Source organism: Pygocentrus nattereri, chromosome 22, assembly GCF_015220715.1.
Source record: "Pygocentrus nattereri isolate fPygNat1 chromosome 22, fPygNat1.pri, whole genome shotgun sequence".
NCBI lineage: Eukaryota > Metazoa > Chordata > Actinopteri > Characiformes > Serrasalmidae > Pygocentrus > Pygocentrus nattereri.
The window spans coordinates 22,915,546-22,930,317 of record NC_051232.1 but is presented as its reverse complement, the minus strand read 5'-3'; the positions used below and the strand labels follow the sequence as shown (position 1 = coordinate 22,930,317).

Sequence of the window (14,772 nt, the reverse complement as noted above, 5' to 3'; positions counted from 1 at the left end):
CAATGCCATATAGGCAGTGGGAGATAACGGGGAGGCCCTTAGCAGCCTAGGCCCCTGCGGCAGAAACTGTCTCTCAGCCTCAGCTCTGGAACCAAACTCCTGGACAGGGACTGGTCCGTCGCCTACTCTGGGGTTGCACAGGATGAGAGGCACCAGGCGGGTGTGGGGATACTCACAAGCCTCCAGCTGGCAGCCGTGCAGTTGGAGTTGCAGAGTCGCCTCAATGCAAATTAAAATCGCAGAGAGGAAAACTCTCACTGTTCTGTGTGCTTATGCACCAAACAACAGGTCGGAGTATTCGGCCTTCTTGGAGTGAGTGGGTGGGGTTCTAGAAAGGACCCCCACCTACAGCCTCCATAGTCTTACTGGGAGACTTCAATGCTTATGTTGGCAATGACTGGGAGACCTGGAGAGGCGTGATTGGGAAGAATGGCGAATTGTTATTAAGTGTTCATAAGTGTACATAGTACCAGAGCTCCTTGAGTCAATGACTGACTTTGTTGTCATTTCATCTCATATGTTCTGGACACTCAGGTGAAGAGAGGTACTGAGCTGTCAACTGATCACCATCTGGTGGTGAGCTGGATCAAAGGGCAGGAAAGACTGATGGTTAGACCTGGTAGGTCCAAGCGAATAGCGAGGATGTGCTGGGAACGACTGTCAGAGGCCCCTGTTCGGGAATGATTTCAACTCCCACCTCCGGAAGAGCGTTTCTCATGTTGCGGAGGAGGTAGAAGACACTGAGTCTGAATGGACCCTGTTCAAAACATCCATTGTGGAAGCTGCCAGGCTTAGCTGTGGCCAAAATCTTGTGGGTGCCTTTCAGGGCGGTAACACAAGAACCCCCTGGTGGACACCAGTGGTGAGGGAGGCTGTCAAGCTGAAGATTCAAGAGTTTTATTGTCATATGCACAGCAGAACAGGCAGTTACACTGTACAATGAAATTCTTACTTTGCCGTTCCTCCATTCACCAAATATAATCTTGAGAGAATAAAAAAAAAGAAAATATAAGAATAACTAAAAACAGTAACAAAAAGTAAAAATTTGTACAGTACAGTATGAAAATTGAAATAAAATTAAAGTTACATGTGCATATGTGCAAATATGTAGAGCAGCTGTTCATAAAGTGCATCAAGTAACAGATGTAAACAGTAAACAGTAGTGTTCTGTGCAGGTAATAGGCATGAAGAAAGATGCCTTTAGGGACTGGATGGCCCGAAGGACTCCCAACTCAGCAGATGGGTACCGACAGGCAAAAAAGGTGGCAGCGGTAACAGCGGCAGAACCAAAATCCAGGGCGTGGGAGGAGTTTGGTGAAGCCATGGAAAAAGACTTTCGGTCGGCCTCGAGGAGGTTCTGGACAACTGTCTGGCGACTCAGGAGAGGTCGGGTGGTTTCGCCCAAGCTGTATTTAGCAGTGGTGGAGAAATTCTGACTTCGGGGGAAGGAGCATTTTGAGGAACTCCATAATCTGGGGGACATGCCTCGCCCATAAGAGTCAGGGCCAGAGGCTTACATACAAGTCCCATGATTACAAGAGATACCAGAAAATCATGAATGAAGTGACTTCAATATTTATAAACTTGCAAGAAACTGAATTGCCCTTGAGTTGCGTAATGTAATGCATCCTGCAACTGTGCTACAACAGTTGTGAGAGTCAAGTTCATGAAAGCTTCCTGAAACAGCCCATCAAAATGATAAAAAAAAAATGCATAAATGTGATCACATACGACATGTTACATTGCCCCTAGGTGTGAGTGTGTGTATGTCTGTCTGTCTGCCCTGCAAAGGACTGGCGACTTGTCCAGGATGTATCCTGCCTTCCGCCTGATGACTGCTGGGAAACGGTCCAGCATCTCCCGCGACCCTGAGGGAGAAGCGGCTTAGAAAGTGTGTGTGTGTGTGTGTGTGTGTGTGTGTGTGTGTGTGTGTGTGTGTGTGTGTGTGTGTGTGTGTGATCACATACTGAATGAACGGAAGATTATTCTGCAGTTGAAAAGGTGACCCCCACATAATTTTAGACTCAATTCATTTGGGAAGCAAAGGATAAAAATTATTACAGAAAAAGAGACAGAGATAGGGTCCTTGATGAACGAGACATCAAGCAGGCTATAACCATAATGGCCACTTCAATTTTTAAAAAGCTTAATACACACAGATACAGCTCACAAAAAATTCAAATATACAGTGAAAAGGCCTAGATAGATAAAAGACAGAAATAAAAAACTCAAAGACAATGAAAATGCAGCAAATATGTAAATTACACCTCCCAGATAACTTTGCAGCAAGAACAGTATGGTTTTATAAAAATAAAATCTGCTAATTTGGTTAAGCAGTAGAGTACATTTTCTGAGTTGTGTACAACTTTGTTGTTGAATTGCTTTGTGTAACTCAAGTTGCACAGAACTTACATGAAATTTTCCCAGTGTAAAATCTGTCTTAGAATAAGTAACAGTAACACTAATTGCTTTTTCACTGCACTGTTCTACAAATTTGGATAAAGTTATTTTCCACAAAACCTGACAATACAAAGAGATGTGGTGGATAGACATTAGGTTGACACATGATGGTGTGTTTCTTTAAAATTAGATGCGTCTCAGGGAAGAAAAATAGGCTGTTGTATGTTAGTTGAAGATTTCCTCTCATCTCCAGAGAAGGCTGATTTACCACCAGCTTCTTTAGAACCTGCATAATGACACTAACAGCCGTACCTTGATGGCTGGGTGTGTTTTGGTGGAGTCACTGCTTTTCTCTCCTGGAATACTGCCCGCTGACCTCCCCTCACATTTATATCGGAAACGCATCCCTCTGGCCTTGGGCTGCTCGATTATCTCTATGCATGGGTTGCCTGGGGGGATAAAAACGCAATTTTTAAAAATATATATTTTTTATATAACAATTTATTGATGCCAAAAAAAAAATAAATACAAAATTCACCCACTACTGATCTATTTGAGTGGGAACGAGTAGCACACAGTATGTGTGTAAAAATTATTATTATATGCATTATTATTATTATTATTATTATTATACAATTTTTGATCAATAGGAACTCCATCCAATAATTTTGGGATGACTTGAGGTGATCCAAAACTGACCATACAACAGTACCTGACCTCACTATTGCTCTTCTGACTGAACGCAATTAAATCCCCACAGCAAATGTTCCAGCATCTAATGTAAAGCCCTCTAAGGCTTTTACTGCAGCAACAGGGGACAGTATATAATCAGCAGTATTAATACGGCTGATTAAAGAGGAAAAGCTGGATTACCAGATGTCTACAAACTTTTGGACATATAGCGTATCCACAACTACAGCGAGCGATTTTACTCAAGTTTAAAAAAAAAAAAAAAAAAACACACACACACTAAACACAATGGCACAAAGTTCATAAAAAGTCATGTCTTACCTTGCCCCATGGCAGGCTGTCCCCAGCCAAATATTCCTAGAAAACAAAGACAGAATGAGAGAAGCTCTTGATGAGCTAATGATGTACAATACTGCTTGAGCTAATCCTGTCCCCAGAAGCTGCTCTGACCACCCCACAGCATCTCACCGCCCACTTAAAAACAAATCCAACAATCTGTGTCCTACCCGCTCCTACAATGCACTGAATACCAAAAGAACCAACAAGAAAACTTCTTATTCCAGATGCTGGAAGACATTTCCCACATGTCCTACTGCTTCTCTGACTAGCAAATGTGGGGATTTTTTTGAAGAAATATGTCCTTAAATCACCTTTTAATAAAAGTTTTGTAATAATCATTGTCTTTAATAATTTCCTTAACTTTTGCAAGAACGCTTTTTCAATTCTTTTACTTTGCTACCCTTTTCAAATTAGAAAACAGATTAAATTATTATTATTTATTTGATTTGACTTTAATTAATTAGTAATGTTTTTTCACATCGTCGGGAACTTCGGAGCAGAGGACAGAGAGCTCTTTTGGTCCTGACAAACTTTTTGGGACACCTAGTTTTTTATAAATGAGCATATTTTGCAGTAACATGTTAAATACAAAGATGGTTAAGGTGGGTTTACAGTGTGTAATAGTGCTGTTGGACACAAAAATTGCAAACAAAGAATTCTTTGAACAAGTAAAAATCTGTGGTCTCTGAACGGTTAATGTGACACATCTTCATGGCAGCTGATTTAGTTGACCTTGGACATTCCACCTTGCCCTCTTCCCGAGCTATGCAGTGCTCCAAACTCCCTCTCCTTGCAGTTTGTTGGTTGTTTTCACAGGCAAAACATAACACAGAAGGCATTTTTGATTGCACTGCTTTATTTATTTATTTATTTTATTACCTACTTCACGCTAACTGAACTCAGGATTAACCAATCATCTTTCTTACTTCATTGAAAAGAGTGAAAAAATTTTATCAACACATTCCCAAACTTATCTTCCAGTACGTAAATTGTACGCTATTATACTGTGTGCATATGTACGAATGTAAACAAATATACTTTTATATAATTAGATATTCCACATTGCACAGTAATGACAAATGATACCATGAAAACAGCAGAGTGAAAACATTAATAAACAATAAATTATCCAAAACATACAATGACACAGAAATGGCTCCATTTTGCTTTTTTAAGAGACTTGCACTCTGGGATTAGTAAAGTCATCCATCCATCCATCCTATTGGTCCTATCTAACGAGCCTCAAAAAGGTCTATGCTTGCACATTTTACCATCAAATTTCACAATCGCTCTGTTTCTCCGCAGTTGCCTATTCATGTCTAATAACTACCTGTATTACTGGCACATATAAATGACTGCTGTCTGGAATATTCAGGCCCTTGACCCTCAACCTCATTCTGAAGCAACGCGTTCCAAACCACAGAGAAAAAAAACAGCCTTTGCTTACTTCATTTACCACCAGCATTTACTCATCTTTTTTGTTTATCAGTGTGAAGAAACCAAAAACCAAGAATGACTTATCAAAGCTGCTCAATATGGGCATAAAACACAATGTCTGTTGAAACGGATACAAGAAGCGATAAATTATGAATAACATTACGGACAATTTAGATTCTCCCTGATTCTATGTGCATTTTTTTTTTCTGTAAACATTACAAAATTACATAAACACAACTTATAATTTTGCAAACCTAAACAATGTGTTTATCACAGAAACCCACAAAAAAATATTTCATTAAAGAAAGATCATAAATACACTACCACTGCAGTGATGTTAAGAGGTTTTCTGGTAAATCTCTCAAATCATATACTACAGATGTTGCAGAGGTTTTTATATTTTGTATAAGGATTTACACACGTCAGTTCACGTTTTGTATTTTGTGTTAGGTTTTATATGAGACAGTTCAGGTTTTGTATTCTGGATAAGATTTTACACAAGATGGTTCAGATTATTATATTTTGAATTTTTCTAATTTGTATTTGTATTGTGTATAAGGTTTTTATATGAGTTGGGTCAGGTTCATGAGGTGGATGTCCTATGGGATTGCCTTATTCATAAAAATATACATATTAAACAATAACATTTGATGCTTTAAAAACCATTCAGTTGTTCTTTTATATACACATGTAGATTTACATTTACTCCTTCAGTAAAAATTAAAGCTTGTCTTCAAACACCATCAGAGGAGTCGGCTACTCCGTTCAGCTTACCCTAATGAAAGCTGAGTATATTCCATTGACAATACATAGGGTAAATTAGTTACGAAGAGCCTGTTAACAGCATTTATACCCCTTCTATGATATGAATTTAGACTATTGTGCACTGCAGAACTGGAGCTGTGGGGGATCAAAACTGTTGGATGGATTAAATATTTAAAAACAGATTTAATTGTCACCTCAGAATCAAAAATTGTATGAAATCTGAAAAACATTTCACCAGTTGTGCTTTGTATGTCCTCAAATAACAGCAGATCATGATGTTACCCAGCCTGTTTCCATACGGGTCTTGCAGTGCAAGATGACACTAATCTTAATGAGATCTAAATCTGTGAGACAAAACACCCACAGGATCACACATTACGGTTATAATACCTCATCAGGTACTGCTGCTAATTAAACTAGTCAAACGGTTAATGTACAGGATGTACAGTCAATTTAGACGGTTCGTTATTACATGGGGACGACATACAGATTTTTCATTGTGAAACTGCTTTTAATGGGTTGCTAAAAAGCTCTACTAGTAAGTTCGAGTTTGACCCCTTGTCAGAGTACCCATTATATTCTAATTCCACCATATATACCCATTATATTCTAATTCCACCATCTTCTGAGCTCCCGCAGTTGAACTGTGAAATTATTTTCTTCAATGATGCGGAATATTTCTTAACTTTTATAAAAGTGCTTTTATTGCGGCGTCCAGTGGTGGACAGTAACTAAGTAAATGTAACTCGTTACTGTACAGTAACTACATCAAGTAGTTTTTTTTTTGTGTGCCTGTACTTTACTGAAGTTTTTCCCTTCTGGGTGACTTTTTACTTTCACTCCACCACACTTCAAAGTCAGATATCTTACTTTTTATTCCACTACATTATGCAAAATCTGTCATTCCTTTTGATTGTGTGTGTATAAAAACATAACGTCAAAAACAAAGTGCAAAGCAAGAACACCAATCAGGGCACAGCAGCACTTTGTTTTGAGCTTGTTTTGACCTGTTGGACATACTGACCCAGTGCAAGCGTACAGTTCATAAATGATGGAACTAACCTGACTTTGTGTAAATAGACCACAATACTGAAATATGTACACATATGCAGTCGTGACTGGCGTGTCTTTATTCTGAATTTATTCAGAACTAGAACGGGCTTTTATGGGCAAGTTAATTTGACGTAATTCATTTTGTGGTAGCGTTTACCGTTGCCTGCTTTGACCAGCACAAACTCTAAACAGACCGAACTGGGAGAAAAAACTCGGACGTCTCTTAGCAATAATCAACTCATTGATCACTTCAAAGTCAGCCATGAAAATTAACAGCAACTTTGTTAATGCAAAAGGTCTCGCATCATGGAGAACCTGCTTTTTTCAGGCTTTTCTGAAATATAGGACTTTTACATAGTAGGTAAACATTATTTTAAAAACACAACATTTGCCACCCAGTCCATGTAAAACCAAAAAAACTGCTAAAACAGCTCACATTGAACTAACTCTCTCTCTGAGAGGTCACAAAAAGCACATTTACGTATCGCTGCTGTCGGAAGAAAACCTTGTATCTCCATTTTTGTCATTTTTCAGTTTTTGACAATTTCAAACAACCCGTTGACGTCTGGTTCCATCGACTTCCATTAAAACTACAGTAGGTTTTTTCCTTCTCCTGTAAAGTTAGCATTTTGGAGATACGAGGTTTTCTCCTGACAACAGCGATATATTCACCTGTTCAGTCCACAGCAGTTTATCCCCACCCATTCACACTGAAGTTATAAGGAGGCTTCCAGATCTGGGTTGCTTTTTGAATGAGGCTCTATACGGGGCAGCCAATCAAAACAGAGCTCATGTACAATTTTTAATAAAAGGTACAGGAACAAAAACAGCCTGCGAGAGGCTGGAAAACGGTCATGTAGAAATTCATGACGGCTGTTCTCCATGTATAAACCCACCCAAAACTTAAGATAAATCAGAGGGAACAAGTTAAAATGCTGGATGTTTAAAATAGTTAATGTTTAGTGTCAAACTCCATGAACATACTGGACACGTTCTAATTGTGCTTCTGTTGCATGTTACTGTTGAGATTTCTCTTTTTTGTGAGGGGCTGTTTCAAAGCAGAACCTTGCAGAAGCATGAATAAGTTTCTTGCTAGTTCCTATTGAAGCCATCTGCACCGTAAACACTGTACATTATGGTTGAAACTGGAATAATGCTGATGCAGTTTAATGTTTAATATGAGTCAGTTCTGGGTTTTCTGTATTGTTTACAGTGTGGGTGCTCTGTTTTATATTGGCTTCACACAAGGACACGCAGTCTTTTTGTTTTAATTTTTCTTATCTGTGTATTATGTAAAAGTTTGGGCACCCCTGGTCAACATGTTACATGTTTTGTTGGTTGCCTGAGTGAAAATAAGTTAATTACTCTACAGAGAATACACTGATGCACAATTTAACAGAAAGTTGTTTATTTGCTCCATTTACCATTTGGGGGTAAAAAAGAGAAAGTGTTAAATGTGGTCTGTGCAAAAATATTGGCACATTTGTTTTATTTCCACTGTGGTAAACTAAATACATAGAAACTGTGCACTGAAAAAAGAGCCAAACATGTGTGTTCACTGTGGAGAACGTGTGAACTTAATTTTACTTAGAAAGCCGATAAAAGATAAGATAAAAAATTGAATGAAAAAAAAGCCTGTTTTTATATCTGCTGTGAACTAATATCTGTCCCAGTGCTACAGATTTTTCAAGGGAACCTGTTGGATCTGGCTTAAAACTTGCTGTACTAAAACTTGGGAATGGGAAAAAAAAAAAATCCATCAAACCACCAAAGGTCCAAATTGTTAACGTCAGATGCCAGTACTTCACTGCTGACCTGAAGAAGAACCTGGTCTGCCCCGATTCATAACAAATACAGATCACTCCCACCTAAACAACCCCCAGTATACCAACACAGGACCCTCCAATCAGGATAAAGGTGCTTAAATATCACATACAAGTCACTGCTGTGAACTCGAGGCTGCCTGTACAGCAGGACAGCACAGAGCTAGAGAGGTTCCCTAATAGCCCTCATATTTCGTTATTCTGGCCTACTGTGGACGGGGGCCAGGGCATGACGTCACCCCGCAACGTGGGAACCACGAGTGGGAAAAAGGCAGAAATTGGTCTGAGAAATGAACTTGAAGACCCGTGTTTTGTTTATACAGCTCAGATAACCAGGGTGACACTTCATTCCCCGCGGAGGTTTGGCATAAATGCGCTACTGGCTGAAAATATGGGTCGGTTTTTAAAGCAACGTGAGGAATTAGGCCGTAAGGGGTCAAACAGGGCCAGTAACACTCAGCTGGGCTGCGTTCAACAACATGAGGAAACGTCTTTCTAAGCGAGGCCCTCCCTCCATTTTCCACTTTCCACCAGAGCTGGCAGCCGTTAGGCCCCAACTCCCTCTCTCCCTCTCCCAGTCTAACCGAGCTGAACTAAATGGAAACAAACACACCAGCAGCGCCTTCTCTTCCTCTCTCCCGGCCCTCTCCTCTCCTCTTGTCCTTCTCCCGCTCAGTCATTCTCACAGCTCCGGGGTCCTATTTTCGCGCTGCAGGCTGAAGCTGCATCGGACCAAAACTCCTGTCCGTGTTTCAGTGTGTTGAGAGGGGTTTTCCCCGCAGCCAACACAACAAAAACAACACAAACTTCTCTCTCTCCCTCCCTCCCTCTCGCCCTCCCTACCGGACAAACCTACCGGCCATCTGGGCTCCAACTCCCGCTCACACGACCGACCGAGTCCCGCAGAGTGGAGGAAAAACCGCCCGTCCTGCGCCGCTCGTTCAGCCCGAAAAGTAAAAGTATTGTCGCAGGTTTTTTCGTTTCCTTCAGCTCCGCCGCCCTCTCTCTCTCTTTCCCCCTCTCTCTCTCTCTCTCTCCCCCTCACACAGTCACTTTCTCGCGTGAGCAGCTGCGGAAATACCCGGAGGACTGACGTAAGCTGCTTAAAGGAGCCGCGCGCCTCATAACCGTCGCTCTGAGTTTGGCTTGTATTAAAATTTTTGTCCAAATAATCTACTATGAGTCTATATAGACAAATAAGCGTGTAAGGAACTATAAGTGTATATAGAACAATAAGTATATAAATATATATAAGTGTATATAGAACCATAAGTGTATATAGAACCATAAGTGTATAAGGAACTATAAGTGTACATAGAACTATAAGTGTATATAGAACAATAAGCATATAAATATATATAAGTGTATATAGAACAATAAGCGTGTAAGGAACTATGAGTCTATATAGAACAATAAGCGTGTAAGGAACTATGAGTCTATATAGAACAATAAGCGTGTAAGGAACTATAAGTGTATATAGAACCATAAGTGTATAAGGAACTATAAGTGTACATAGAACAATAAGCGTGTAAGGAATTATAAGTGTATATAGAACAATAAGCGTATAAGGAACTATAAGTGTATATAGCCCTCCCATCGACCCACCACCAATGGGAGGGGCAGTAGTAGGGGTTCGGTGCGTTGTGGATCGGGCAGTGTCCGAAGGCATGGGCCTTGGCGTTCTGATCCTCGGTTGCTGAAACTGGCTTTTGGAACTTGGAACGTTACCTCACTGGCGGGGAAGGAGCCTGAGTTGGTGCGCGAGGTTGAGAGATACCGGCTAGATATAGTCGGGCTCACCTCAACACACAGCTTGGGCTCTGGGTCCAATCTCCTTGAGAGGGGCTGGACTTTATTCTTTTCTGGAGTTGCCCATGGTGAGAGGCGGCAGGCAGGTGTGGGCTTTCTCATAGCCCCTCGACTCGGTGCCTGTATGTTGGGGTTTTCTCCGGTGGACGAGAGGGTAGCTTCCCTACGCCTTCGGGTTGGGGAACGGGTCCTGACTGTTGTCTGTGCTTATGCACCGAACAGCAGTTCAGAGTACCCAGCCTTCTTAGAGTCCTTGGGAAGGGTGCTTGAAAGTGCTCCTCCTGGAGACTCTATTGTCCTACTGGGGGACTTCAACGCTCACGTGGGCAATGACAGTGAGACCTGGAGGGGTGTGATTGGGAGGAATGGCCTCTCTGATCTGAACCCGAGTGGTGTTCAGTTTTTGGACTTCTGTGCAAACCACAGTTTGTCCATCACGAACACCATGTTTGAACACAAGGATGTCCATAAGTGCACATGGCACCAGGACACCCTAGGCCGCAGTTCAATGATTGACTTTGTAGTCGTGTCATCGGACTTGCGGCCATGTGTTTTGGACACTCGGGTAAAGAGAGGAGCTGAGCTGTCAACTGATCACCACCTGGTGGTGAGTTGGATCAGGTGGTGGGGGAAGATGCCGGTCAGACCAGGCAAGCCCAAACGCATAGTGAGGGTTTGCTGGGAACGTCTAGCAGAAGAACCTGTCAGATTGATCTTCAACTCACACCTCCGTCAGAACTTTGACCAGATATCGGGGGAGGTGGGGGACATTGACTCAGAATGGGCCATGTTCCGCTCCTCCATTGCTGAAGCGGCTGACTGTAGCTGTGGCCGTAAGGTAGTTGGTGCCTGTCGGGGCGGTAATCCTTGAACCCGGTGGTGGACACCCCAGGTGAGAGATGCCGTCAAGCTGAAGAAGGAGTCCTACCGGGCATGGTTGGCCTTTGGGACACCAGAGGCAGCTGGCAGGTATCGACAGGCCAAGCGATCTGCGGCTTCAGTCGTTGCCAAGGCAAAAACCCGTGTATGGGAGGAGTTTGGTGAGGCCTTGGAAACCGACTTTAAGTCGGCTCCGAAAAGATTCTGGCAAACCGTCAGGCGACTCAGAAGGGGAAAGCAGTGTGCCACTAGCACTGTATATAGTGGAGATGGTGTGCTGCTGACTTCGACTGAAGACGTCATTGGTCGGTGTAAGGAATACTTTGAGGACCTTCTCAATCCCACCGACACGTTCTCCAGTGAGGAGGCTGAGTCTGGGGACATGGGAATAGGCTTGTCCATTACTGAGGCCGAAGTCGCTAAGGTAGTTAAGAAGCTCCTTGGTGGCAAGGCTCCAGGGGTGGATGAGATCCGCCCTGAGTTCCTCAAGGCTCTGGATGTTGTGGGGCTGTCATGGCTGACACGCCTTTTCAACATTGCGTGGACATCGGGGGCGGTGCCACTGGATTGGCAGACTGGGGTGGTGGTGCCTCTTTTTAAAAAAGGGGACCGGAGGGTGTGTTCCAACTACAGGGGAATCACACTCCTCAGCCTCCCTGGCAAGGTCTATGCAGGGGTACTGGAGAAGAGAGTCCGGCTTATAGTCGAACCTCGGATCCAGGAGGAACAGTGCGGGTTCCGCCCTGGTCGTGGAACACTGGACCAACTCTTCACCCTCTCCAGGATTCTGGAGGGTTCATGGGAGTTTGCCCAACCAGTCCACATGTGCTTTGTGGATCTGGAGAAGGCATTCGACTGTGTTCCCCAGGGTAATCTGTGGGAGGTGCTTCGGGAGTACGGGGTACATGGCTCTTTGCTACGAGCCATTCAGGCCCTGTACAAACAAAGCTGGAGTTTGGTTCGCATAGCCGGCAGTAAGTCAGACTCGTTCCCAGTGAGAGTTGGACTCCGTCAGGGCTGCCCTTTGTCACCGATTCTATTCATAATTTTTATGGATAGAATTTCTAGGCGCAGTCAAGGGATGGAGGGTGTCCGGTTTGGTGACCTCAGGGTCACATCACTGCTGTTTGCAGATGATGTGGTCCTATTGGGGACATCAGGCCGCGAACTTCAGCTTTCGCTGGATCGGTTTGCAGCCGAGTGTGAAGCGGCTGGGATGAGAATCAGTACCTCTAAATCCGAGACCATGGTTCTCAGGCGGAAAAGGGTGGAGAGCCCTCTCTGGGTCGGGGATAGGCTCTTGCCTCAAGTGGAGGAGTTCAAGTATCTCGGGGTCTTGTTCACGAGTGATGGTACAAGGGAGCGGGAGATTGACAGGCGGATTGGTGCTGGGTCAGCAGTGATGCGGGCTCTTTACCGGTCTGTTGTGGTAAAGAAAGAGCTGAGCCATAAGGCAAGGCTCTCGATTTACCGGTCGATCTACGTTCCCACCCTCACCTATGGTCATGAGCTTTGGGTAATGACCGAAAGAATAAGATCGCGAATACAAGCGGCCGAAATGAGTTTCCTCCGCAGGGTGTCTGGACTCTCCCTTAGAGATAGGGTGAGAAGTTCAGTCATCCGGGAAGGACTCGGAGTAGAGCCGCTGCTTCTTCACATCGAGAGGAGCCAGCTGAGGTGGTTCGGGCATCTGGTTAGGATGCCTCCTGGACGCCTCCCTCGGGAGGTGTCACAGGCGAGTCCACCTGGGAGGAGACCCCGGGGAAGACCCAGGAAACGCTGGCGCGACTATATCGCCCAGCTGGCCTGGGAGCGCCTCGGAATCCCCCTTGGAGAGCTGGTGGAAGTGGCTGGGGAAAGGGAGGTCTGGGCTTCATTGCTTAGGATGCTGCCCCCGCGACCCGAACCCCGGACAAGCGGAAGATAATGGATGGATGGATGGATGGAAGTGTATATAGAACAATAAGCGTATAAGGAACTATAAGTGTATATAGAACAATAAGCGTGTTAGGAACTATAAGTGTATATAGAACAATAAGCGTGTAAGGAATTATAAGTGTATATAGAACAATAAGCGTATAAGGAACTATAAGTGTATATAGAACAATAAGCGTATAAGGAATTATAAGTGTATATAGAACAATAAGTGTATAAGGAACTATAAGTGTATATAGAACAATAAGCGTATAAGGAACTATAAGTGTATATAGAACAATAAGCGTATAAGGAATTATAAGTGTATATAGAACAATAAGCGTATAAGGAACTATAAGTGTATATAGAACAATAAGCGTGTAAGGAACTATGAGTCTATATAGAACAATAAGCGTGTAAGGAACTATGAGTCTATATAGAACAATAAGCGTGTAAGGAACTATAAGTGTATATAGAACAATAAGTGTGTAAGGAATTATAAGTGTATATAGAACAATAAGCGTATAAGGAATTCTAAGTGTATATAGAATAATAAGTGTATAAGGAACTATAAGTGTATATAGAACAATAAGCATATAAAGAACTATAAGTGTATATAGAACCACAAGTGTGTCTAGAACTAAGAGTGTATATAGAATTATAATATAGAACCTTTTAAAAAAAGGTTCTATGTAGAGGTTCTAAGGTTTGGTCCAAATCTTAAAAAGAAAAAAAAATATATCAAAACATTTAATTTTGAAGTTATTTTAAATAATGTTGCTAGAAAAAAATTGAATAGATTAAATTGATTACATTTAAATCTATATTTGATTTATCAAAAACTTGAAAATGGATTTAAAAATGGCCAATGTTTTTATTTTTGCCTAAGGTACTTAGGCATAAGTACCTTAGGTAAGCATTTTTATGATATTTTTTCCATGCGGGTCTTTTGTCATAAATATCCAGAGATGGTTATTCATTTACTTTACTCACATGCAAAGGTTATATATTTTGATATATGTTGGACATATTTCTAAATATTAAAGAAGCTACTGTTTCATATATTTCTCATTGCTTTAGTTTTTTAACTACTCCACATGCAATATTGCTAACAATAAATATACAACGTAATCTTAATGCATGTGTTTGTTTGGGTGTCTGTGATAATAGCATCTGTGAACATGCACACACAAATATCAATGCACACATGTGCCAGAACTAAACCTACGAACAACAAAGAAACAAAACAGCACTTCTGTGGCATGAAACTGAAGCTGAGCGTGAAAGCCTCATGCAGGTCACTCACCTCAGCATCCCTTAAGAAGAGAAAATGATCAGCAGGCAGTCTGAGGTTTTGTTCTGCTTCAGGAGGCAGAACACCTGCAGCTGCTGAATGGAAGCACGCTCTGTAGTGAAGAGGTACTGCATAGAGATGTTCTGCTGTAGCCTGTGTGGATCTGCTCTCGCAAAACAGCGGCACTCGACGAGGATGGGATTCGAACCCACGCGTGCAGAGCACAATGGATTAGCAGTCCATCGCCTTAACCACTCGGCCACCTCGTCTCTTCCAGGAGGCTCATCTTGGCTACGGGCCCAGTCAGCTCACTAACAACCACATTGCCTTACACACCCAGACACCGCGTTATCTGTTATTCTCTATCTG

At 42.4% G+C, this 14,772-nt stretch overlaps 1 protein-coding gene and 1 non-coding gene across 2 annotated transcripts in view; both read right to left on the bottom strand.

The window, feature by feature from the left end:
- Nucleotides 1-9,540, bottom strand: part of rela (v-rel avian reticuloendotheliosis viral oncogene homolog A) — a 31,558-nt gene extending 22,018 nt beyond the window's left edge. Inside the window, exons 1-3 of the mRNA XM_017697615.2 lie at nucleotides 9,364-9,540; nucleotides 3,412-3,447; nucleotides 2,713-2,849 (exon numbers count right to left, since the gene is read on the bottom strand). Coding sequence (XP_017553104.1) covers nucleotides 2,713-2,849; nucleotides 3,412-3,447; nucleotides 9,364-9,370 — 180 coding nt within the window. The 5' untranslated portion in view covers nucleotides 9,371-9,540. The remainder of the gene's footprint in view (nucleotides 1-2,712; nucleotides 2,850-3,411; nucleotides 3,448-9,363) is intronic.
- Nucleotides 9,541-14,590: 5,050 nt separating this feature from the next.
- Nucleotides 14,591-14,672, bottom strand: trnas-gcu. Its single transcript has one exon. It is a non-coding gene; the product is annotated as a tRNA-Ser (tRNA).
- Between the last annotated feature and the right edge of the window lie 100 nt (nucleotides 14,673-14,772).